The 26,284-nt window shown below is 31.3% G+C and overlaps 5 protein-coding genes and 1 non-coding gene across 6 annotated transcripts; 3 read left to right on the top strand and 3 right to left on the bottom strand.

Annotated features, from left to right (window-relative positions):
- Positions 1-507: 507 nt before the first annotated feature.
- On the bottom strand, positions 508-3,169 carry LOC148198200 (glyceraldehyde-3-phosphate dehydrogenase GAPC1, cytosolic). Its single transcript, XM_088116773.1, has 12 exons — positions 3,050-3,169; positions 2,909-2,941; positions 2,675-2,775; positions 2,447-2,562; positions 2,224-2,323; positions 1,942-2,088; positions 1,778-1,838; positions 1,585-1,682; positions 1,329-1,471; positions 1,147-1,230; positions 917-1,006; positions 508-806 (listed from the first exon to the last, which is right to left on the bottom strand). The coding sequence occupies exons 1-12, from the start codon at positions 3,051-3,053 to the stop codon at positions 761-763; spliced, it is 1,023 nt and encodes a 340-aa protein (XP_087972899.1). The 5' UTR covers positions 3,054-3,169; the 3' UTR covers positions 508-760.
- A 2,596-nt stretch (positions 3,170-5,765) lies between these two features.
- Positions 5,766-5,839, bottom strand: TRNAV-AAC (transfer RNA valine (anticodon AAC)). Its single transcript has one exon. It is a non-coding gene; the product is annotated as a tRNA-Val (tRNA).
- A 679-nt stretch (positions 5,840-6,518) lies between these two features.
- Positions 6,519-7,470, top strand: LOC148198198 (uncharacterized). Its single transcript, XM_088091655.1, has 3 exons — positions 6,519-6,777; positions 6,893-6,981; positions 7,109-7,470. Exons 1-3 carry the CDS (start codon positions 6,748-6,750, stop codon positions 7,257-7,259), a joined length of 270 nt encoding a protein of 89 aa, XP_087947781.1. The 5' UTR covers positions 6,519-6,747; the 3' UTR covers positions 7,260-7,470.
- Positions 7,471-10,069: 2,599 nt separating this feature from the next.
- On the top strand, positions 10,070-12,016 carry MAD2 (DNA-binding HORMA family protein). Its single transcript, XM_088091754.1, has 7 exons — positions 10,070-10,441; positions 10,546-10,561; positions 10,667-10,797; positions 10,983-11,103; positions 11,345-11,448; positions 11,528-11,649; positions 11,734-12,016. The coding sequence occupies exons 1-7, from the start codon at positions 10,369-10,371 to the stop codon at positions 11,788-11,790; spliced, it is 624 nt and encodes a 207-aa protein (XP_087947880.1). The 5' UTR covers positions 10,070-10,368; the 3' UTR covers positions 11,791-12,016.
- A 3,409-nt stretch (positions 12,017-15,425) lies between these two features.
- LOC124843369 (trihelix transcription factor GT-4-like) lies at positions 15,426-19,837 on the bottom strand. Its single transcript, XM_088091776.1, has 5 exons — positions 19,074-19,837; positions 18,000-18,038; positions 16,826-16,957; positions 16,320-16,544; positions 15,426-15,904 (listed from the first exon to the last, which is right to left on the bottom strand). Exons 1-5 carry the CDS (start codon positions 19,606-19,608, stop codon positions 15,702-15,704), a joined length of 1,134 nt encoding a protein of 377 aa, XP_087947902.1. The 5' UTR covers positions 19,609-19,837; the 3' UTR covers positions 15,426-15,701.
- A 5,743-nt stretch (positions 19,838-25,580) lies between these two features.
- Positions 25,581-25,817, top strand: LOC124839999 (uncharacterized). The gene has a single exon (XM_047315962.2). The coding sequence runs from the start codon at positions 25,582-25,584 to the stop codon at positions 25,759-25,761; it is 180 nt and encodes a 59-aa protein (XP_047171918.2). The 5' UTR covers position 25,581; the 3' UTR covers positions 25,762-25,817.
- The last annotated feature ends 467 nt before the right edge of the window (positions 25,818-26,284 follow it).

Raw genomic sequence — 26,284 nt, 5'->3', positions numbered from 1 at the left:
ATAAAAATGTTTGTTAGGCATGCGTTTTAAATTTCACCCACAAGAATGATTAAGTAGGAAATAGGAAGTTAGGAGAAAAAATTCCAATCACAGCAAAAATGTTCATTCGACTATTATTTCTATATTTTCATTCGTGTCCATAACTTCAGTGTGCGTTTCATTTTTTTTTTCTGGGTTTTTATTTATGGGCTTTTCCATCTCGTACCAAACCTCTCCAATCTGACCCAACTAAATTTTGACACTCCTAAAATTAATAAATCAGTAATATAATCAGCATTATTGATAAAGTGAAAAACGAACATTCATCTTATTGAACAATTTTTTATATATGAATATACAAAACCAAGCATTCTAGTTTCATGATGTTGGGCTTGGGCCCTTCCCAATGATTGAAAAAGAGGACCAAATTACATGAAAATTAATAAATCAGTAATATAATCAGCATTTAACTATCACTTGGTTTCCCACAAAATAGATGGTTTTGATAATATGTAACGAAAAGAGAAATGGAAAACAAAATGTTGCTTTGTGTCATAGATCATAGATGATTATGATGACGAAACAAAAGAGTGAACCATTCATTACAATAGGAGAAAAACCCTAAGGCCGTTTACTAATAACTTCAAAAATGTAAATACAAATTGTAATCACTGTATTACAATGATATTACTCACAGCAACACAAGTGTTCTTATTCCGAATTCACACTAAAACTCGATTAAAATTTAGATCGGTGTAGCAGCAAAGCTCAGCCTCAATTCTTATGCCACGGATGCAATGTGGACAATCAAATCAATCACACGGGTACTGCAAAAAAAAAAAACATTGTCCTCATTACAAAGGATTTAGAAAAAAAAAAAAAAAACATGTTTCCTCGAACTTGTGTTCAGAGGATTGTCATGGTGTAGAACCATTACCTGTAACCCCATTCGTTGTCATACCACGAAACAAGCTTTACAAAGTTTTCATTCAAAGAAATTCCGGCCTTGGCGTCAAATATGCTAGACCTGTAAATGAAATTAACATTCAACAATGCATATAGTAAGTAATCAGATTCAGACAACAAAAACCGATCATTGTAATTTATCTTCCTTCCACCAACAAAGATTGTCGGAGAAGTAAGCATTGCTTCAGAACACAACTTCACCTGCTGTCACCAACAAAATCAGTAGAGACAACATCGTCTTCAGTGTAACCCAAAATACCCTTCAATTTGCCCTCTGATTCCTCCCTGGATTTTCAACACAAACGGTTGATGTCAGTAAGAACCAAAAAAAAAAAAACACGATTCAAATCAAATGACAAGTTCTTCAAAACCTTAAAACTTACTTGATAGCAGCCTTGATTTGCTCATAGGTTGCTGCCTTCTGTATCCTGACAGTGAGGTCAACAACTGAAACATCAACAGTAGGGACTCGGAAGGACATTCCGGTGAGTTTGCCATTCAGTGCTGGAAGAACTTTTCCTACAGCCTGTTCATCCCAAAATCATCGTTCAACAATGAAAAAGCTTAGGAACAATAAAATTAACATCATCCAACAAAAGGAGTGATATGAATAATTCTAGGTATAACGAAAATTGATACCTTGGCAGCTCCAGTGCTGCTGGGAATAATATTGAAGGAAGCAGCTCTTCCACCCCTCCAATCCTTGTTTGATGGACCATCAACAGTCTTCTGAGTCGCTGATTCATCACAAAAAGAAGATAATAATGAACATCATCGCCATCTTACATTGAACAAGAACATGGATTTATTCAAACAAAGGCTATTGTCGGACCTGTGATGGCGTGAACAGTGGTCATGAGACCCTCAACAATTCCGAATCGGTCATTGATGACCTATGCAAGATCAAAACTATGAATTAACAAACACGCATGCAACTTTAAAATACAGAGAGAAGCAGCAGGAAATATATCATTACAAAGGTATCAAACAAAAAACCTTGGCGAGGGGAGCAAGGCAATTGGTGGTGCAGCTAGCGTTGGAAACAATGTCAAGCTCTGGTTTGTATTCTTTCTCGTTAACTCCGACAACAAACATGGGTGCATCTTTGCTTGGGGCAGAAATCACAACCTTTTTGGCACCACCCTGAGAGCAACCAAACCCCAAATCACACTCATTTCAAACTACCAAATAATCTTTCCGGATATCTTTTTAAGGTGAAAAAGATCTAAAAATCAAATAACAACAGAAAAATTCTGTGGATCAGAAATCAGACTGAACCTTCAAGTGAGCAGCAGCCTTGTCCTTGTCAGTGAATACCCCAGTTGACTCGACAACATAGTCAGCACCAGCCTCACCCCATGGAATGTCCTCGGGGTTCCTGAGGAACAACATCAAATAATCAGATAAAAATTAAAAAAATAAAAATAAACCTTGAGTCCTAGTAATTACAGTAACAAATCAATGATTTAATCAAACACAAAAATTAAAAGCTCAGAGTTACCTGATACCAAAAACTGTCACGGGCTTCTCACCAAAGAGAAGGGTCTTAGAGTCCTTCACCTTGACATCAAAATGCTTCCATTGGCCATGAACAGTGTCATACTTGAACATATATGTCTGTGATTAAACAACAACACAGATTGTTAGCAAGCAAAAGCTACTAATCTCATGTACAATATTGTAATATTCTCTCTCGAAAAAGACAACAGAATAAACAATATAGATTTACCATGTAATCAGTGGTGATGAAAGGATCGTTGATCGCAACGAGTTCAACATCGTTCCTTTGAAGGGCAACCCTGGCCACCAAACGGCCAATCCTTCCGAATCCTACATGCAAAAAATTCATATGCTTTAGTTTATACATATATATATAGATAGATATAGATATAGATACATATAAAACATCCAAGTACAAAACAAAACAAAAAAGAGCAAAATCAAACGAAACAAAACCAATTACCGTTGATACCGATCCTAATTTTCTTGTCTGATGCTGTTCAATACAAGGAAGAAAAAGAAGCATCAAAAACATCAGATTATTAAGAGTGTGCAGAGATATATGAAGCTGAGAAAGAAGAAAGAAGAATAGAGCAGTGGTTACCCATGAGAGTGTTTGAGTTGGAATGAGATTTGAAAGGAGAAAGAAAGTGATTAGAGAGTGGTTTGGTGAAGAAAAAGAAGGTTAATAAGAGATATTTAAAGGAGGGTTATGTCTGAAGAAGCAGTGTGTCACGTGATAATCACGTGAGGACCGTGACCGTTCTGCTTGGGGAAAAAGAAAAAAGAGGTAGCTTGGAGCCGCTGATTTAGTTGCATTGGAAAATGAAAACCAAGGGTTGCCCCTGGTTCAACCTCGGTTGCCACTACCATCTAGAAATGTCTGATAAGACACTTGGCTGCATCATGTTGGTTTTGGACCTTCCTAATAATCTTGCTTTAATCAGAAATTAAACTAAGATAATACAAGTATTTTTCGTGTGTCAAATTTTTTTATTTTAAATTTAACATATATATACTAAATAACTAATTTGATGTCTTCAAAAAAGGAGAAACTCACATTAGATTACAAATATGTCAACTTTATGTGGTAGATTTTGAAATTTTAAAATTTAATAGTAAAATTTAAGATATAGGTAAAGTTTACGAAATTGAAAGTTTGATTTCATTAATTATTTGATAATCAATCATCATAAATGTAAAAGGTGAATAATTTTAAAGTTCATATGATAAAGTTTATTAAATCCATAAATTATGTAAAAAAACATAATATGGTAAAGTATGTAACTAAGTCTATTTAATCTATATTGAAATTAAAAAATTGTTTAATGTTTTTATTAAATATTAAATGTTTATAGTAACAGTGTCTGTTGTTTAACACTTTATTTTGTTTTTTTAATGATGTTTGGTAGCTGTTGCCGGAATTATAAACTGGAATTAAAGAATATTCGGGGTTTGAGCTGTTTTTATGCCGAGACTTGTCAAGTTTCGAATGGATTCTTTATTGACCCTGAACACAGTTAAAAAAGTTTTTTCTTTTTAACACCTACGTTTTACAATTCAAACCTTCATTAACATTATTAATCACATTCATTTAAAACGACAGTTAATTTTATTTGCTGTCAAATACATACATTCCTATAAGAGCTGTGAAAGTGGTATTTAAATATTTAATATTTATGATTACCAGTAAATTTAAGAGAGAAATATTCCGTAATAAATATAAGGTAATTAATGGAGAATATAGGAAAGAGTTTTAAAATAGACGGTGCAGTTTCTAGATTGTTCTACGACTTTATCAATGGCACGCATAAAGAAAAAACAACATCCTATTTGACAAGAATTCAAGAGATTGACGTTACCATTTTGACTACGTTTGATTTTTAACAGTTTGAAACTGTATCATTAGATTTTATATATTGTAAGGAGGATTTAAAAATTATAGAACAATGTTTTGCAATTCAAACCGTAATTAACATTATGAACAAAGATAGCTTAAATTGAAATATATTACCATCATATTACTTTTGTATCACTGTAATTAATTATATATTTTACTAAAATGTTTTTTTAGATTTTATGACAAAAATTATCATTTATTCTTGTTTATAAGTATTTTACATCACACATTCTTATGCTTACATGTCTTAACTTATTCTTTCAATGGATATTGTGTAAATTAAAAATAATACCGCAGATAAAAAAATAAATAAATAGCTCTTCCTTTCATGTCTAATATATTATTTATATACACAGATCTTCTAGAAATAGAACAGTTTTAAAAATACTATAATTAAAGCATAGTTACTTAAAAAAGTATTTATTAGCATTACAAAAGTAATGACTGAATTAATATTTAATTTTGTTTTAGGTCAATCGCCTAACTAAAAGGTTTTAATAAATCATTCTATCTAAATTTATCATAAACAATTTAACTCAACACCTAACTTAAGCACCTCAATTTCATAAGTTTCATTATTTTTAATGTTAAGTGAGCAAAATCCAATTTAAAGTTGTTGATGACATAATTAGATAAAAAAATATTTCCATATTTTAAATTCTAAACCCTAAATCATCATAGACATGTCTTATATATAAAACTAACAACTATCTAGTTAAATTTAAAATAACTAACTAATCAAAGAGCTTAATTATCATTTGTTTTTTCTTTTAATTATCATTCACTTGTTTGGTTGACTAGTTTCCATTAATTCTATTATATTCACCTATTTGATGTCATAGTGTTATGTATATTGAAATGGTAAAGCTTGAGCGTGATGCTTGACATCAGTCTTCATGTGAATCAATGATCATATGTTGCAATATTATGAATGTCTTACTAATTATTTTATTGTCACATATTAAGAGGGCATGGAACATGAACTCACAGCTCAAACACTGACACTAACTTTAATTTGAAACATTGTGCAGGGAACATAAAACATAAATTAAGGAATTTTGGTCAACGAGTACAATTTTTTAGGTCTATCATATAGTAGGAAGCAAAGTCAAACAAGGATCTTCCTTCATAAAAATTTCCCATTTTACATTTCTCAATATTTGACAACTGTATTGTGACTACTATGTGAATTATGCGATGGGTTATTTCTGTATTCATACCTACAAAGGGTTCGTATTCAAAATATCTAGAAACTTCCAGAAAGTCGAAATCAAAGGATAATTTGGTTTTGAAATTAGAACAAAACTGATGAAACATGAAAGTCGTCATAGATGGTTCCAAAATGTTAGAGTTAAAAGAAATATGTTTTGTAACTTTTTGTTTAAATAATTCATTTACATTTAAAAAAAACTGATTATAATGGCGTCGCCCGGACTCGAACCGGAGACCTTCAGTGTGTTAGACTGACGTGATAACCAACTACACCACGACACCGTATTTGCTCAACTGATTATTTAATTTGTCCTTGGTTGAGATAATATAAAATACATCTTTATGATTGTAAAATACTTTCTGCAAGACTATAAAAATATTTTATTTGTAATAAATACTTGAATTTAATTTTTTGTTTAGTATATGGTTTTGCTCCCCTTATTTTAAAATAAAAATATCTTATCTCATTTTTTCAAAAATTGTAATTTTAATCAAATAGTTTGTCTAGAACATACGTAAATTTGATATTTTTCAAAATAAGAAGTCCAAATACCTCCATTTTCAAGATGGAAGAATGAACAAAACCAAATTTAATTCTCTAATAAAATAAATTTTATAAAAACATTTTGATCACGCGGCAGTTATGCAAATATTTAAAAATACATGGCCTGATATCTTTCACAGCTTGTTCACGGTCATACACAGAGACAAGGTGTTCAAGTACGATTCTTCCACCTTGCATGCATATTTAGAATGCTCTAGTTTCTTTGCCTTTAAAAAAGAAAAAAAAAATGTATTCTTCAAAGAAAGTTCCACCTTGGCCAATGCTAAAATGAAACAAGATTTGAAAAATAGAAACAAAAAATAATATTCCAAAAATGAAGGGTCCAAATTGAACCAAGAAAGTAGAAACCCAACCATTCATTCACTTACAATTCAAGAAAAAGAAGCAATTGTTGACCAATTCTTTGAATTTGGTAGCCAAATTTGTAGGGTTTTTGCATCAACCATAAAACGAGCATGATTTTCGCATCACATTCACACATATAAACCAGTTGCCACATTCATCATTCCTCATTCAGTTTTGCTCCGCATCCTTCTTGTTAAGTTTCCTTGGAAGCGGAGCCTGTTTCTTGTTTTCTGTTTCTCCTTCGTTCAAGTTTCTCTTTTCTGCAGCTTCTCTTCTCAACATGGCCGCCAACAGATGGTTGAGACCTGAGGTACTTTTATGTTTCTTGTATATTCATGAATTGCATCTTATAAAGTTGGTTAAACTGGTGCACTTTTTGAACATATTTTCTTTGTTTTGATTTGGTTCTTGTTACGTGTGAATAGGTATACCCACTCTTCGCTGCAGTTGGTGCAGCTGTCGGGATCTGCGGTATGCAACTTGTGAGGAACATAACCACCAATCCTGAAGTCAGGTATGGTTTCATGTTTTTGTTTGATTATGGTTTCATTTTTCAATGTTTCATTAAATGTTGTCATGTTCTTGTAACGTATCTGTTCTGGTGTTTGTTGTTGAATTTGGTTATGGTTTGATGATTTCAGGGTGACCAAGAGCAACAGAGCTGCAGGAATTCTTGAGAACTTTGAGGAGGGAGAGAAATATTCACAACATGGTCTGAGGAAGTATGTTCGTGGGAGGACCCCTCAGATCATGCCATCCGTCAACAACTTCTTCTCTGAACCATCAAACTAAATCAGATGCCAAATTTTCTGTTCCATTTCCGATATTCGTATCAGTGATATCAAATTTTGGCTTTTTGGTTATTTGGAATCCAGAAGTAGGAGACAACACAACCAGATATTTCATTTTTCTTCAAAATGTACTATGATCCTGTAATTTGTTGATGGATGACATTCAATTTAACCTAATTATAATAAAATTCTATACTTTACACATTATCAAATTATCTTCGTCAGTTTTTATAATGTTTCAGTCTATCATAAACACAAGCACTTGCCGGGTAAACATTGACCTATAAAAGTAGAGGTTAGGCGTTATGTGTGTTCCATTGTTAGTTGGCTTACTTGTTTAGTACACAATTAAATGTTCAATGTCAAAGCTATTGTCCACTCAATTAAATTTTTATTAATCACTTTAAAAATTAAATTTAGAATAATTTTAAACTATCAAACATATTATATATACGGTGCATAAAATTTAGAGTTTCTTTCCTTTTATATATATATATATGTATGTATATATATATATATATATACATATATATATATATATATGTATGTATATATATATATGTATGTATATATATATGTATGTATATATATATATGTATGTATATATATATGTATGTATATATATATATATATAATATAATTTATTGTTTTAGTATACAGAATCGAGAGACACACTTTCACAATTTGATCTCACTTGTTTTCACTTAGTTTTTTTAATTCTCTTTAATCTTCTATCTTTCTCCTGGTTTTGTCCGAATTCAAGCGGTGGGTATCTGCTAAGGATACTCCGTCCGACACTCAAATCAATTTTAGATTACCGGTTATAAAAATTAAGTTTTAAATGTTCAATAAATGTCACCACCTCTGTATTTATAGGTTTATGCATGGGCCTTTGATTAATATATGTCGGGTGTTGCTTCCTCCACCACCACCTCTTGCTCCCTCCACCTCCCCATTACTGTTTTATCCCTCCCTCCACCTTCTTATTCCTTTTTTATCCTTCAGTACAATTTTATTTTTATGATTAATATTTTTCAACTTCTACCCACTCCAATCCCCTACATGAATGCGATGGTCTTGTTTATGTTTAACCAACAAGCATTTGTTATTGACAGTTATGTTGTTTTTTTCTCTCTTCGATCTCATTACCCAAACAACACAACCATTTTAATGGTGGACCCATGTTTCTATGTTTCATTTTCTTCTGTCTCTCTTTTTATTTTATGTTTCTTTCCATTGTTGTATCTTTTGAACTTTCTGATTGTTTATCTTATCCACACCAACGTACGAAGAGTTATGCAATCTCATATAAAAAATTGTTGATGCATGAGGAAGAAATATATGTCCCAATGCGGTGAGAAAAAAATATTATGGAGGATAGTTAATTTTATAAAAAGATTGAAACATTTTATATAATCATTTAAATAAAAAATAAAAATATTGAAATTTTAAAACTTTAAGAGAGAAATTTGATCATTTAAATTTATAAAATTTTAAATTATAATTAAATAGTGAGAATTTTGAACTTTTGAAATTTTTTTAATTAATTCATGTATACATTTTTCATTTTTTTTATTCGGTTATGGTTTTAAAATTGAGATACAGATACTTTAAGATATTTTACTAATAATAATGAATGTTTCTCTCATGTTAATAATCGATTGTGGTTAATTTCCATATTTAATTTGCAATCATTTTTTTACCAACATTAATGATATATGTTTCCATTGATGTCATTTAGAATTTTTTATCAATGTCAATAAAATTATTTTTTTTTATGTTAGTCATAAAATATTCATTATTGTTAGTCATAAAATATTCATTATTGTTTAAAACCGCTGCACCGCCGAATGACCATCGCAAACACCTCGCATCGCCGCACCACGAAACCAAATGGATATGGAGACAGGAATAATATGAAGAAGAACCAAACGGATATGGAGAAGAGAAGTAAGAATTGGGAGATGGGAAGAAACAGGTCCGGTGAGAGTTGGAGGGGGTGAGAATCTGGAAAGAGAGAAAGTGAGACCAGAGATAGTGGGGTGATTTAGGGTTTCAGAATAAAGTAAATAAATAGGGTGAAAAGTAAAAAAAAGACTACTTTTGTAATTATTTTTTTTTTGTAAAGGGTTGGGGAGGTGGAGGGAGCAAGGAGTGGTGATGGAGGGAGTATATATGTCCAATCATGACTCAATCATGGCCCAATGTCGTCTAAGTATATTTTTATCTTGCTTAATCAGAAAGGTAATTTCTTTGACCGGGCAAATCTTGCTTGTTGTGTTGACCGTTTGGTTAATTTTGCTGTTATGTTTCGAGAGATGATTTGTTATGCAGTTAACCGATCGGTCAGTATAGACCTATAAGTCCATATAGTACATATCTATAAATAATCAGTACAAGTATTAGAAAAAACTTATTATGCAGATAGATTTATTTGTGATTGAAATATATACTATAATTGTTAATATTTATGCATATTTTAATAAAAATTATTCAGGTTTCTCAATATAAAATAAAAACATTGTAGAAAAACAAATATTAGTCAGTAGCCTAAGAGTATTTACAAAAAAAAAAGTAAATTTATAGAAATACTCTTTTTTATGATTTTGTAATGTGTTTTTTATATTATATTTAGTAATTTTTAACTGAGAAGGCAGTATAATTGACAAGATCCTGAAATAAAATGTGTAAAATAAAATATTAGTATCATGAGAAGGCACGTATATATAACACACACTCACACGTGGACTTGCACTTAAAATTAATGGGATCGGGAATCTGAAAAGGCGATTCCTTTCACATGACCGTTAAATTGGAAATTTTTTAAACAATATTGACGTTGCACATTGGACCAACGAAGGCCCAATAGCAAGCCGCTCCCAAAAAAAAAAGAAAAAACTAGCCGTTATGGCTCTTCTTCCCCGTCAAGTTGTGGCTTTTCCACTTCCAATCCCTAATTTATTGCCATCCATTTCCCATTCCCAAACCAGTCACTACGCTCACCACATAAAATCGTTCTCATTTCTCCTATCCTTGAATCAAGTGATCCCAAAGTCTAAAAGCCTTTAACGTTTTTTTCTTTGTTGAAAATTAGACACCGAACAAAGGGAATGGCTGCAAGAACAGTTGCCAAAGACATAATCACTCTTCGTGGTTCCGCAGCAATCGTTAGCGAGTTCTTCGGTATTCCCTATTCTCTGATTTTTCTTTTTTGAGCATATTTAGTGTATTTTGCAATCGATAAAGTAATCTCTGAATTTTTTGCTGTTTATTTTTCAAAAAATCAGGATATGCTGCCAACAGGTTTGATCCTCGTGTCCTGCAATTTCTTTACCTTTGTTTTTCACATTTCAATTCATGCGTGTGGCTTGAAGTTTTGCGATGTTTTTAACATGGGAATTTGGTCAGCATTCTTTACAATCGCGGAGTTTATCCGGAAGAAAGTTTTGTGAAGGTGAAGAAATACGGGCTCCCCATGTTGCTCACTGAAGACGAGGGTGTCAAATCCTTTATAACCAATCTAACTGCTCAGCTATCTGGTAACTACTGATTTGTTCCTGTCATTGGTTAACTGGGGATTGTTGTTTTTGGATTTAATTGATCATAGTATTTAGGTGTAGCTTGGATTCTTGAGTCAGTGCTAGGATTTACTTATTTTCTTATTGCTTTAGTAGCAGTTCAGTTGTGGTATTCTTGTTGACCATTGCTTTTGAATGTTGAAAAGAATGGCTTGAGGCTGGCAAGTTGCAGAGGGTGGTCCTTGTTATAATGAGCAAGGCCACCAGTGAAGTGCTTGAAAGGTGGAACTTCAGCATTGAGACCGACGGTGAAGTTGTTGAAAAGGGGTGGGTAATCTCATAACTGAAGTCTTGTTCAGTAAATAAACTTCATATTGCTCAAAGCACTCCTGAGCAAACTGGGTTTCTCTTATAAGTTAAAAGTAACTCATTTGACCTTTACATTGCCTCTCTCATGCTAAAGTTTAACTCATTTAAAATAAACTGGGCCTAAGTTTCATGCTAAATTGTCTCCCTCAAAAGAATTTCCACCCTTGGTTTATGCTTTTCCTTGTGTTTAAACTTTCAGTGTCTCTCGAGAGAAGAGTGACAAAGAAATAATGAGAGAGATACAAGCGATTATGAGGCAGATTGCTTCAAGTATCACCTATTTACCTTGCCTGGACGAACCTTGTAAGACACATGCTTTTAATCTTATTATTCATTCAAAGTTTCTTCTATCTCCTAGCTGAGAAAGACTATCTTCTTTCAGGTGTTTTTGATGTGTTGGCGTACACTGACAAAGATGTGGCAGTTCCTTTCACTTGGATTGAAAGTGATCCAAAACTTATTGCAAATCCACAAATGGTGAAATTGCATTCCTTCGACACTAAGGTGAATTTGGATCCAAAGTTTGGTTAATTTATTTGACTCACATTTAATTTGGTTATTACTAATATTTTCGTTTTGGCTGTGCAGATTCACAAGGTTGACACACTCGTATCATACAAGAATGACGAATGGGATGAACAGTAGAGGAGTCCCTATTGTTCGTTCTCAGGTCTTGCAGTGAATTTTCTATTCACAATGTTATATGTGTGTACTGCTATGTGTCAACTAGTACGTAGTTTTAATCCTTCCTTCTGTGTGTTTGACTTGTTGTGGCTGTAAGAATTGCCATCTCAAGAATTCTTCCTCTTCGTCAGAAGGCTGGATTCATCAATCATTTCAGTTTTATAAGATAATATTTTTGTTGTTCAAACTATTGCTTGATTTTATCTAGTGAATCGTTAAAAGCCAAACAGAAATATGCAGAAAAAATATTGAGATAAATTTATTTTTAAATTCGATTAAGGATTCAAACAGATAGATACTTTAGGGTTAATGAAGATCTTAGTTTTAATTTCTGTATTTTATTCCCAAAGCTAACTCTAATCTTCCTGTGTCAGACCGAAGTTTGCAAATTCGAAAAAATAATAGATGAAACTAATGATTTAAAATTTGCAGGCAAAATGCAAATTTTGAAAAAAATTCAAGGACTAAAGTTACTGTTATTCCATTATTTTTATCTGAATATACACCCAAAAATCAATGAAATTATGAACCCTGTCACCACACGCGTCTGTAAGCAAATTAAATTATGAATACACCAAAAAATCAATGGAAGACTTCCTTCACAATGTAGTAATAGTAATTATTTAGTTACCAGTGAACGAAATCATTGGTTTTGCAAAATAACCTCTAACAGCAGTGTTTAGAAGAAGTTTAAAATAAAAAGAAAAAGAAATTAATTGAAACTAAATTACCAATGCGCCCTTCTTTTCCATACAAAAAGTAGCGCAGTGACCAAATTAATGAAGTAGAAGCCAATCATAATGACACATGTCTCTGTCTATGGCAACGAAGAAGGGGTATGGGGTATGGGTAATAATTATAATAAATATTATTATAATAATAATTATAATAATAATTATAATTTACACTAATAATATTTTATTTTAAATTATTTTTATGACTTAGAGTAAAATGTATTCTTTCGTTTTTGTCAATTGAAGTATTTTTTGTAATTTATCATACACACGTAATACACAAATTCAAATTTATTCTAATTATACAATATTTTCTTTAATTCAAACCATTTTATATTCACTTTATTTTTCTCTTAAAGTCAAATCCACTTTTCGGTATACATCTTCAAATCTAAAGGAGAAAAGGAAAACAGATTTGACGAGTAGGAGTATAATAACCCAAAATGCATTACAGCACATTATCCCAATACACTATACTGGATCAAGATCTCCTCGAAGGAATCTCAATTCTATTTGTTAATATTAATTGTGTTTAACACATTTTTAATATAGAATTTATATTTTCAATTTGTTTATTTATTCTTAATTTTTTAAAAGGAAATTTTTTCACTTGTCAGTTAAAAAAAACTGGTGTAACACTAAAATCAAATATGTTTCTAACAATCATACTATGTTTTTATATGATTATAAATATTTCTATTATAATGCTTCTAAATATACTATGTTTTTATATGATAATAAATAAACTAATTTGTATATTTCTAACAATCAACTATTATGACGAGTTAACTATTTACTTAGTAATTAACTTTTATTCAAAATTATATAAATATTTAATATCTGATGGATTACTTATCACATATTATATATTTTAAAGAAAAATTATTATAATAACTTAAAATATTCAATATATAGAAATATATAATATAATAATTTATAAATTTATTAATTGCAGAGTTTATGGTTATGAAAATACTGATTAAAATACATTATTTAAAATTCTATGTCTGTCAAGTCCTCTGGTTTTGTCAATATCGAATAGAAATAAATTAAAGCTTAACTAACAAAAGAATATCAAATCCAATGTTTTGAAAATTTAAAATTTGTCTACATACATTAACTAAATTCTATCTATATGAAGATATGTAAGACTAAGAACTCATTCTTATTAAGGTAAAGTAAGAAATGACAACAAAAAAATTAATAATAAGCATTTTAAAATATATAAATAACAGTTCGTTTTTATTTAAATTATGAAAAATGGTTTTATTTTATTTAAGGATTAAAATATTTTAAAATTATATTAATTCTACTTTTTTTTTATTTAAAGTTAATACTCTTACCAAAGTTATGAAAACCAATCCATCTGCGCATTAACCCACCCCAGTCGATAGAAAATCACTGATTCAGTTGCAATTGATATTTAATCATATGTATATAACATAAAATTTTAAGAGTATCAAATATATAAAATACATTAAAAGTGAAATAAATGATAACATTGTATTGTTTATTTTTTATTAATAAATTCGTATTAGTAAATGTAAGGACCTAGAATGATTGTTGTAATGTGGTTAAATTGAAAGCATGTGAAGGTATGATGTATTGTTGTGTTGAAAGTGAAAAGTATCAGTATTGGACGTAATTCCATGATCCTCAAGGGAGGGATACATGGTGGTGCCCTTTTAGTGTGTTTAGTATGATTTGCATGGAAGCTCAGTCTTGAGGGTTATCCTGAAACTACAATGGTCAATCATTCTCAAGTAGAGAGGATTGAACCATGTCATGAGTAGTAACAGGAAGTCCTAGTCTTGGGTGCTTCTAGTATGGCCCAAGGTGAGTGATGACAGACTAACCTAGTGAGTGTGGTAGGGTGAAATCCATTGGCAACGGCTTTGCAAAAGCAGTAGAAGTCACCACGAGTGCATGACCCGCCATAGCTCGGCAATCATTCTAAGTCCGGACGAGTCAAGTTTAAAGTGCAAAGTCATGTTTGTGTAGTGCATCTGTCCTTACTTGCATGTTGCTTGTGACTGTTATAACATGATTTTTGTATATCTAACTCACCTTTGCTTCTGTGTTTGTGTTTTGTTTGGGTATGTTTTTCTTTTGCAATGATCATCCACTTGGATGTGAGCAGAGGTAGATGAGGTGTCTCTGGAGCCGGCTTTGGAGGAAGATGATGTTGCAACCTAATCTCCTTAGGATTTTCTTAGTTATTTCATGTATTTTGAATTACTCTTTAGTACTTAAAGTTTTAAATTAGAAACTATTTTGGGATCACTGTAACTTTAATATTTTACTTACAGTCCACTTCTCACTGTTCTCTTATATTACAATGTGGACTTACTATATTATATGTTTCTATATAATATGAGATGTTACAGTAAACATATCATTTTAGATATTAGTTAATTTACTAGAATATTTTGAACATTTATATTAATACTTCATTTGATATGTATATGTTAGTTATTATGACAATCTAAATTAAGTATAGATCTATAAAATTATATTAGATACATATGAAAATATTTTTATTGGTTTTTTTAAATGTAGACAGTTGACTAAAGTCTGACCATTAACTGAATTAACTGATTTTCACAATTCACGTGGGAATAAGTTTTCACAACACTGGAGCATACACTTTCTTCCATCCCTTCATGTGCTAATTACATTTATTTCACATCTTGCGTCCCTTCAAATGCAATATCAGTCAAGATTTGGATACTACTGCAAGTAATAATTTCCAAAAAAAAAATCAACTGATTTAAGTTCGAAGTTAATAGCTTCGATTGTGCATAGGCAAACACGTTAGAAACTCGAGCAACTGTCAAAGTTCCTGCACAGACTAGAAGTATATAGCAATATTTGACGAAAATGATCCATTAAAAAATCTAGACAATAATAATAATATGTTGTCACTGCAAATGCATATTTACAGACATGTAAACGGCATTGATTGAAACGGATTTTTGTGCAGAAGGGCTAGTTAATTTACCTATCAAAAAACTATAAACAGCGTTATCAAATGTAAAACTAATACAATTTCAGGTTAGTGTCGCACATATATCAAAAACCTGAACAGACCCACCATAGTTCTCCAGATAATTTGATCATACCATCTACTTTCAAGTTTCAACTCACACCACGATATATAGCACCAGGTCGAAGATCATCCAAATTGTCAATATTTCTATATCCGTCAAATTCTCTTAGACATACCCAACCCCGCCGGGTCAGAAAATCACGGTAATCATTTTCAGTGTAAAATACCTTATCTTCAGTATGCACAGGAAGGTGCTCAGACTCGTCATAGAGACATAATTTAATGGCCATTCCTGCAATTATAATTAGATAAATATAACATCGTAACTTAAAAATACTAAAACCTAAAAAAATACTTTGAGATTTTAACAATCAAATATGCTATAATATTCAAGGGACAACCATACATGATCATATTCTTTAAAAATAACAAGCAAAATAAAATGACAAATATTTTATAGATGTTATTTCTAAGAAAAAATAAAAATAACATTGAGAAAGATTTTTTCCTTTCAAAAAAATTGTTGTCCAGCTGTGAAGCGATTATTTACTGGTTCAATTGCAAACCACTTTTGTGGTTTTAGTATACCAGATCTTAAACTAGTTTACCGGTTTGACCAGTCCTGTTTTCACAACATTAAAAATTAAATAAAACCATTAAATGTGTACATATCACAACAGTAATTAGACGAATAAAGTGAATCTAACCTTCATCAAGGTGAAGAGTGTAACTTCCAATAGGCATTTCACGGTCAATACTTCGGATAATCTGGTCCTCATCCTCCAACCAAAATGTGCGTTTAGTTCTCAACCTAAAAGCAGCTCTGATTGCTTCTTTGATGGCTTCTGGAGTGCCGTCAATACCTATTCGTCTTGTATAATCACACCATTTAACTGATATAACCCTTCCACAACATGACTGACTTTCTCCACCTGCCAAAGTAGGAAGAATTGGTTTCACAAATAAGATAGCAATTAAGCTAAAGAGGCGGGGGCACCGAATATAATTGATTCCATATTTTGGGGTATGAAATAATAATTTATTTTACCATGTTTTTCAGGTTCTACAATACTTTCCAAAAATTAACCAAAACTGCTGTCACAATGTACATTTACCAAGACTCGATGATTAACTTCTTATTTTTGCAGTCATTTTCTCTTTCATTGGTGAGAAAGCAAACATGCATCAAACTATGAAGCCCTACATAGCTTACCATTTCCAGAAGTCTCTCTCCAATTCCAAGGAGGGACTCCGCCAGCTGCAACAGCATCAGCTGTGGTAATGGCAAGAGGATGTCCATCATGATCCAAACTTCTCTCAAGATTAAGTGTTGGTCTTCCAGTAGCTATATGGCAAGTATTTGAGAATTATGGTAAATGAAATAGAAAAAATTATGGTAAAGGAAATAAAATGCATGTCCATATTCATTTTAAAAGAGACTCCCTCTCCTGAAATGTTAAGGGCTTGTTTACTTCTATTTTCATTTCCCGTTTTCATTTCTAGTAACAAAGTTGTCACCTTGTTTTCAACTTGTTTCCTGGTTTCAAAGAGTTGTACAGGAAACAGATAAAATAAAACAAAAACAAAATTGTTTTCACTCAAAGCAACATTATTTACTCAAAGAGAACATGCCCTAAAATCTTCATTCTAAAATGTTGAGAGTACTAGTTTTGGGCATTGAAATTCTGCAAAATGTAGACACCAGATGATAGAAAAAATGATAATGCTAGGCAATATGCCCGTGAATAATTCCTCCCACCAATACAATTGCCGCCTTATCTGGTCATATGCATAGCAAGAAGTAGTATGAGTACTTCAGCACATTATTTGGGTACTGTACTAGACATTATAATTAAGTGAAACTGATAAATGATAAGCATTATGCAACAAGAATAATTTTTCCCACATTGAGAAGAAATAATTATATGGCCACACGTTAGCAGAAAGAGTTCCTAATAAATTAAGATAACTAGAACTATACTGAAGAGTACAGCATTTGAATTATCATCTCAACAAACTGTTTAAGGTAAAATTCCACCCTTTATGTTGCTCTTCCTATCATTTTTTTAAATATTTACCTGAAAAGAAGCATTAAAATGCTGAAAAGTTGTCTATAGTGTTGGTTAAATTTCCATGCAACACATGTGACTATGTACGTACATTAGCATGGTTTTTTCTTACACTGGTTTAAAATTCCACCATTATTATGTTACTCGGATGTGGTGTGTATTAGCTACTTACCAGTATAAGAATCAAGTCAAAACCAAAATGCCTCGAGGAATTAAAACCTCACATGATTCATTTTGGAAATTTAAAATGATGAAGGACGCGAGTAAACAACAATACAGAGTACGTAGGCAGCTGAAAGCTGGATTACGATGACATACCTTCTACAGGTCCAAAAGAGATGCTAGTATCATCAATACCTGTAGAGCAAGACAACCAATTAAATTATTGTTCCTAAAGATGAGATGGGTGAAATTATAACCTCAACAGATATCCAAAGTGATAGTTTAACAGTACTGGAGAGGAATTAAACCCCACTTTCAAATTGTCGAGATTTATACTGTCCTATGTGAAACAGAGATATTCGACTTAAGGGTAAGGCTTTTCAACCAAGAAATAAACGTGATTTCTAATCACACTTACTAAACTTATACAGGGAAACTGAAAGCTTCTTTACTCCTTCAAATCTATGCTTCACAAAGTAACATAAAAATCAATCACCTCGTGCCAGCAATTTTAGACCAAAATGCCATTATTTTGGATTTTTGAAAATGCAATCCATTAAGCAGTTACCTTAGGTTTCCCCAGTTACGTTTTTCCCCACACAAGCTAATATTCCCGAACAAGAATGCTTGAAAAAGATAATGAAGTATCTCGGTTTCCAGACAAAATTTGTCAAATTTGGGAAACTCCAGAATGTTCAGCTTTAACCAATGTCACTTACACCATCTCAATTAAACAAACCGTCAAAAAAGTATCCACATCAGATATCAAACATCCCCACTCCCTGCCAGACTTAGAGACGCAGCTTCACAAGTAATTTGCTTACAAAGATTGTGTGATCAATATTCCGAAAGAATCTTCAGACTAACTTATTTCAGGCCTCATTTTAGCCCCAACACCAGTGCTTGGTTAGTACAGTTTAGTTCTTGCACCTAGAAACTATTCAATTTAGTCCCTCCTCGTGAGCTTTCTAATTCATTTTAGAACGTTTTAGAACTTAAAACTAGAAACTACTCCTTTTAGTCCCTAGAATTTTAGACAACAGAACTATTACTGAAACAACATTGTAAGAACAAGTTTAACTCTCACACTAATTCACCTCAAAAGTCAGATTCGTAGAGTGATCTGAACCTGGTGCAACAAAATCAAACATAGCATAATTCAATTGAAGGATTCCCAAATCTAACCTAACGGTTCACAGAAGTGACGAATTACAACGAGTGAACTACTACCTTTATCAGCAAACTGCATGAAAGAATCAACCTTTGGCGGAGGAGTGGGGCTCTTGTACTGCACGTTCTTGTTCCTCTCTCTGAGGATCTCGTCAATCTCCTTGTAATACGACATCTTAGCAGAGCCACTGCCTCCCCGGTCCTGGTGCTTGGCCTTCTTGAACTCCTTCAGGAGGTTGCGCCACTTATCGGTGCACATGGTGGGAGAGCGATCAAAACCCTTCTCTCTCATCTTGGCGGATATCTGTTCCCACAGGTGCTTGTTGGACTTGGAGGTATTGAAGAGCGCGTCCATCTCGCGGCGGAGGCCAATGAGCGAGCGCGTCTCGTCCTGTACCCACGTCTCGGCCCGTTTCTTGGGGGCCTTGATCTCCACCTCGGGGTCCTCTCCACTGCTCTCGCCGAGGATCATCGGCGGCGGGTGGTGCGGCGGCGGAGGCGGGAGTTCACCGTTGGAGACCACCTCGATCATCATGTCGCGCGCGCCTTCCTCCTTGTAGAAATCGATTGGACGCGGCTTCTCCGACAAATACATGGTTCGGTAAGTTGGTTGCTGTATGTGTGGGAGTGTGAATTTTTGGTTTGAGGGATTCTATTGCAGAAGGAAAATTGAGAAAGAGAGAGTGATGGCGATGGTAATTGTAATTGTAAAAGTTAGGGATTGGGTTTTGGGGTGAAATTTTGAAGTGGTGAAACAGTGAAGAAGGTTAGGGGTTTTGCGTTGTGTGTGTCAGCGTGAAGTAAAAGCTTTTTTGGATGCGGTGGAAAGCAAGGGGATGAGGAAGACGGACGTGTCTGTCTCTTCTTGACAATATTATCATTATTATTATCATCATTATTATTATTAACTATTATTATATCTTAATTAATTATGTACTACTGTTATTTCGTTTTTTTTTTCCTGAAAACAATAAATTTTCAGAACCAACTGAGTAAAATTACTTTAAATTTATATCGGTATATCCAAATAAATATGATAAAAAATTATATAAATATTAAATTTACTTGCTCATCTTTTAAATTTTAAATAAAAACTATCGCATTTTAAAAATTATAAACAAAATTGTCACGTGTATTAATTACACCATCTTAAAATTTGATCATCACATGATTAACAAAGTAAGATTTAATATGATTATGATTTTATATATAGGGGTTTGCTAATGTGCGCCTGTTTTTCAGTTGGTACATTTTAGCATACCGGATTTTAATAGACAAAAATATCCTTATATATTATGGATTCCAAGTTTTAAGGTTAAGGGTATTTTAATAATTTTCATTCTCAAAACTTAAAAAAAAAAAAAAAAAAAACTCTCAAACCCTTACTCACCTCTCTCATTCCTCTCAATCTTTTCTTGAGAGGAATGAGAGAGGTGAGAGGAATGAAAATTATTAAAATACCCTTAACCTTAAAACTTAGAATCCATGATATATAACGATATTTTTGTCTACTAAAATCCGGTACACATTGCTAAAATGTACCAACTGAAAAACAGACGTACGCGCGTTAGCAAACCCTATATATATATATATATATATATATATATATATATATATATATATATATATATATATATATATATATATATATATATATATATACACTTGTTATAATTCTTGCTACTTTACATGGCTATTGTATTTTCTCATAAAGTTTTCTTTTTGATAAATAATTATATCATCTCTAACAAAAATATATCTCATACTTTTTTTTTTATGAAAGAACTTCTTTCAACTCTTACACTTTTTTTTAGTTCAAAAATAATATATTTAGATAATTCAACCATTAAAATTCACTTGCATATCACAAATTTGAAAACATTCTAATCAAGATCATAAAATAATTCATCACACTAATTCATCAATATCCAAAATCATTTCATACGGCCAAAACACAATTATGCATAAAAACATTATTAGTTTTCCATTTTTGAAGGGAAAAGTTCTTAATTTAATTGTTACTCCTAATGGTTGAAATTTTCTAATGTTGTATTGGATAACATATGTGGTTAAGATGGGTTATCCAACCCAATGCAATATAGTTTATTCAGTTTATTTGGCAAACTAATCTAATTTGATTCATTTATTAGCGAGTTTAAATAAATTAAATATTATTCCATCATTAAGAATTTATGAGTTAAACTAACTTAATCTAATTCATTTATTAGCAAGTTTAAAAAAATTAAATATTATTCTATCGTTAAGAATTTGTGAGTTAAGAGTTAAACAAGTTGGCTGCCTAGTTCATTTAATTATAATTTTTGTTTTATTCAATCAAGAATAACAATTTTTTTCTAATAAAAATCTGAATAAAATTCAATAAACTCTATATACAATCCAAAAGATAAAAAATGCTTAATTCTTATTTTGGTCCTTATTTTCATCAATTTTATTTAAAGTTGTCATCAACTTTTATCGACATTCAAAGTGGTTCTAAATTTTGTTCAATTTGATCATTTTGTAACATCCTAATTTTTCGATTTTTTGGATGTCCCAATTACAAGTGAAATATAAAATTTTTAAAATCATAATATCATCGCTGAAATTCACTTATATAATACTGAAATTTGTAAAATAAAAACGAAATAAAATAAACCCGATTACATTGTCTCTAACATTTATAGTATAAAAACTTTAAATAACACAAATTTTTTTTTCACTCTCGCGTTTCTATCATGCATCTGGAGCATCTGCAACATCTACTGCTATATAACTAAAAGTTATACGATCATCGCAAGACACACACGACCACAAACACAAACAAATATGGGTAAGCTATCATAGCGCAACCAATAACAATAAAAAAATGTACATAGGAAACAAACACAACTTAATAACAAATCAATCATCTACAGTGCTACTATATTAACAAATCATTTATACACCATAATCATCATCAACTATATCATGACTATACCATCAACGTCATCCTTATAAACATCGTCACTACGAATCATCATCACATGTACCTCATTCAAAACTAACGTCATCATGAATCTTTCATCATGAATAAAACCATGAGCCTCCACAATACCATAACTCCATAGTGAAAAGAATTAGGCACACTCTTGTACCCTACCTCAAACTTGTAGCCTCCCCACAAGTCCCCTGTAGCCCCTCCTACAGGTTTGCTCGAGCAGTCCCGCCTACCTGGCTAAGGAACATGTTTCCTGCCACACAAGGATAAGGCAGACACCATCACCCCCATACAGAGAATGTTTAATACTTGAGCACCCCCTTTTCGCACACAAGACCAAAGGGAGTCACTATCTTGACCGGTCGATAGTCTTAGGCTTTACTAAGTACAACAAGTTGACCTATCTTTCACTCTTATGCTCATCAACGACACACTCATGTACATCTCAACACTCACTTGTTCCAACATCAATCAAAGTTCATCATATACCTAAATACAACAATCATTCTCATTCTCTATTTAGCACTATTCATTCGTTATTATCTAAAGTCTCGTTCAAAAATACAATGCAATCAATTGGTTCTACTCAAACAATATCAATCCATAGATCATTTATTATTTTAATCAATCATAAAATCAAATTCCCAATTAATTTAAAATCCCACTGGTTTCTATTTTTTTTAATCAAATTAATTTCCCTTTCTAGTTTTAATTTAAATTAATTTAATAACCAATTAATTGCTAAATAATTAATAATAAATTTCTTCTCATAATTACGATAATTCTTATCATAATTTAATGTTTTTGTCTCTCCTTTTACCATTTATTTTCAGTAATTAACATCAATAGTTAATTAATTATTTTTTTTATTATTTTAATTTTAAAGACATAAAATTTATTTTAAATCCTCTTATTTTATTCTTATTATTTATTTACATTGACTCAATCTTATTTTCACTGTTTAATATATTTTTTTTTAAATTACTTAATAAATCGTAAAATTTAGTTCTAAATTTTTTTCACAATCCCGACGCTGTCGCAGTGATGCCTACGGCCAGAGGCGCCGCCCTGAGCCGCCGCAATTGGCCCTCTCCTCCCCGCAAGAAACCGCTAGAACCAGAAAAGAAGGGAGGGAAGAAGGGCTCCCTGCTGCATCGAGCCCTCAACTGGAAAGAGGAAGGGATAGAATGTCTCTACGCGAAGAAGAACCCTCTAAAGCTGGGGTTGGTGCGCAAACCTGAAGCCATGACGGGGAAGCAGAAAGGTGCCCTTAACAAGTCTCTGGCGCGATAGCAATGAACCCTCACGTAGGGTTTTGTCCGTGAAAGAAGTTAAGATTGGGAAGAAAATCTCATTAGGATTCTGGAGGGAAACTGACATTTATAAAATATTAATTATAATTAATTAGGTTTAATGATAATGCGTAGTGATTAAACGGAATCCTATGTAGCACCATTTTTCCCTCTCGAATAAATAAAATCCTTCCATATTATCTTAAACATAAATCTTGGATGATATTAACACATTGCATTTATCTTCTTTCCATTTTATTTAGATCACTGATTGTCATTTCACAATCTAGTATGTACGGAAAACATAAAACCATTATTTAAATGGTTCCACATAACAGAGTTTTATGATCACAAAAGTTATCTAAATTAAACAAAAGCATTTCATCATCTTTTAAGCATTCAAAATTAAATTAACAATTATAAACATCCATAATTAAATAAGATCAAATAAAATTCATGAACACGTTCACATTATCATACAACAAGACAACTATAAGCTTCTCATACTCGTTATCTTCTGAAAATAATATTTTTCTTCTCTTCAATTTCTCTGTCTCACTGTGCTCTCTTTTGTTTTCTCTCAAATGTTACGTATCTCTCTTTTTACACTTTCTTTCTTTTTATTTCTTGTTTAACAAGTTCTTAATTTATTTTTAAAATTAAAATATTTAAACTCTAAATATAATCATAAAACACAAAAATATAAAATAAGTTATTATCTAACATCAAATCATTGTTCAATCTATAATATTATAATATTAATTTGATAAACCAATAACTTAAGATGGTTTAAGTCTAGACTTTCCAAATTTTTAATAGAATTTAAAATTTATGGATGAATTAGTATCAATGCGGCTCGCCACGAGTATAATCTAAGTTAAGTTCTTAACGAACGGATTCCATTTTGGTTTATATCAAAATTTATAATTTTTTTAAAATATAATCAAACTCAAATTCATTGACTATATTAATATCATGAAATTAAATATGTCTTGACACTATTAATTTCAAGATATTTTTATTTTATTTTTAACCTTTTTTTTCTAAAATGTGTGAATATTTATTTTGGTATACCAGTAGTTGTTAATGGGTTTCTGATTAGTTTTTCTATCTAAATAAGTTCATGCTTTTAAGACATTTAAAAAAAAAAACAATTGAAATCTATTTTTTGGGCAACCTTAATTTTCAATTACAAGTTGATCACAACATGTAATAAAATATATTGAACAAAATTTGGATAAAAAAGTTTAAAAATTTGTAGAAACGGTTGGAAGTCTCACATCGATTAGAATAAAGCCAAATTATAATATATAAGTGGGGTGCAAACCTCACCATATAAGCCGGTTTTGTGGGGTTGAGTTAGCCTTAAAACCCACTTTCTAACATGATATCAAAGTCATGGTTAGAGTTTATCCTAGTGATATTTCTTGTTTCTTGGACATTTCTATTCCACCTGTTGTTGGGCCACTATCGGACCACCCATTTCTACTATCACGCTCGAGATGTCTATACCTCGACGTGAATGGGGTGTATTGGAAGTCCCATATCGACTAGAATAAGACCAACTTAGAATATATAAGTGAGGTGCAAACCTCACCATACAAGCCGATTTTATGGGTTGAACTAGGCTTAAAACTCACTTTTTAATAGAAACACCTAACGTAGTTTCAAATAAAATGGAAGAATGTAACAACACTAAAGTCTTGGCTAGTTTATGAAATTTTTTATTGAACGACATACATATGTTGTTGATCTATATATCTTTAAGTTTAAATACCAAGTTTAATCAGTAGATATAAATAAAAAATTATCAACAACAAAACAATAGCATATGGATGTATTTCTTCATTAGAAGAAATAATAGTAAATTGGAAATGTTCTTAAATATATCCCATTAGTATTGTGAGAAAATTTATCACAGATAAAAATAACAAATATAAAGTTTAGTAATATAATAACATATTGTTTTCATATATATATATATATATATATATATATATATAGTGAAATTTTAAGTAGAAAAATAAAATCATATTTTTCTTTTTACAGTTATGTCTTATAACTTCAAAATAACATTGTTAGAATGATAATAGATATTTGAATAATTATTTTAAATTTAGATATATTGTGTCTAAAATAGAATCACTCACCTAAATTGTCTTCATACCAAAAATACACATAGATTCATTGGAAAGGAAAAGATCCACGTGGCATAAGATTTACAAGACAATGATAAGTATAAAATGTTCCTCAATGCATGTTCATGTTCTTCTCTCATCAGAAATTTTACATTGAAAATATGGATTCTGGTATGTCGTGGGCTGACCAATGGGACAACAACCCAGACCCATCCCCGACATCAGAGAAAGACAAGAAGAAGAGCAAGGACGACGAGTCAGGAGGTAAGAGCAAATTTGGAAAGACCGTGATGAACTTTAAATGGGTGAAAGAACTTCGCAAAAAAACAAGCAAGACATAAAAACATTTATTATTTGAGAATTTTGGTGACTTGTTCAAATTAAAATATGTAATTGATTCGAGATTGACTCGGTATAACTTGTTCGATTAAATAAATTTTATTTATTTATTTTTATATTGAAGATGGTGATGTATTGTTTTAAGTTATCTACTTTGTTTCTTTTAAGATTTTTCCACATTACACAATGAATGATGATCCTAAGACAAGAAATATGTCTTGTTTAAGATTTCATTATCTGTAATGAGAAAATGAATAAAACAATTTATCTTTAATTACTCAGTTACAAAATATTATACAAATATTATTACAATAAAAACTTGATTTTATTATATGAAAATTATTAAAAAATAGATAAAAAAATGTAATACATATAAAATTTATATTATACATATTACAAAAAAAATCCAAATAAATACAGGTAATTTATAAGTCACAATGATTTTCTTCTTACAAAATGAGAAATTTTAAATTATAAATATGTATAAAAATTCAAACACCAACGTTATCTTCTTTTAAGATTATA

This window comes from Vigna umbellata, chromosome 5, assembly GCF_029865625.1.
Source record: "Vigna umbellata cultivar VRB3 chromosome 5, Vumbellata_1.0, whole genome shotgun sequence".
Lineage (NCBI taxonomy): Eukaryota > Viridiplantae > Streptophyta > Magnoliopsida > Fabales > Fabaceae > Vigna > Vigna umbellata.
This window is presented reverse-complemented; position numbering and strand designations above follow the sequence as displayed.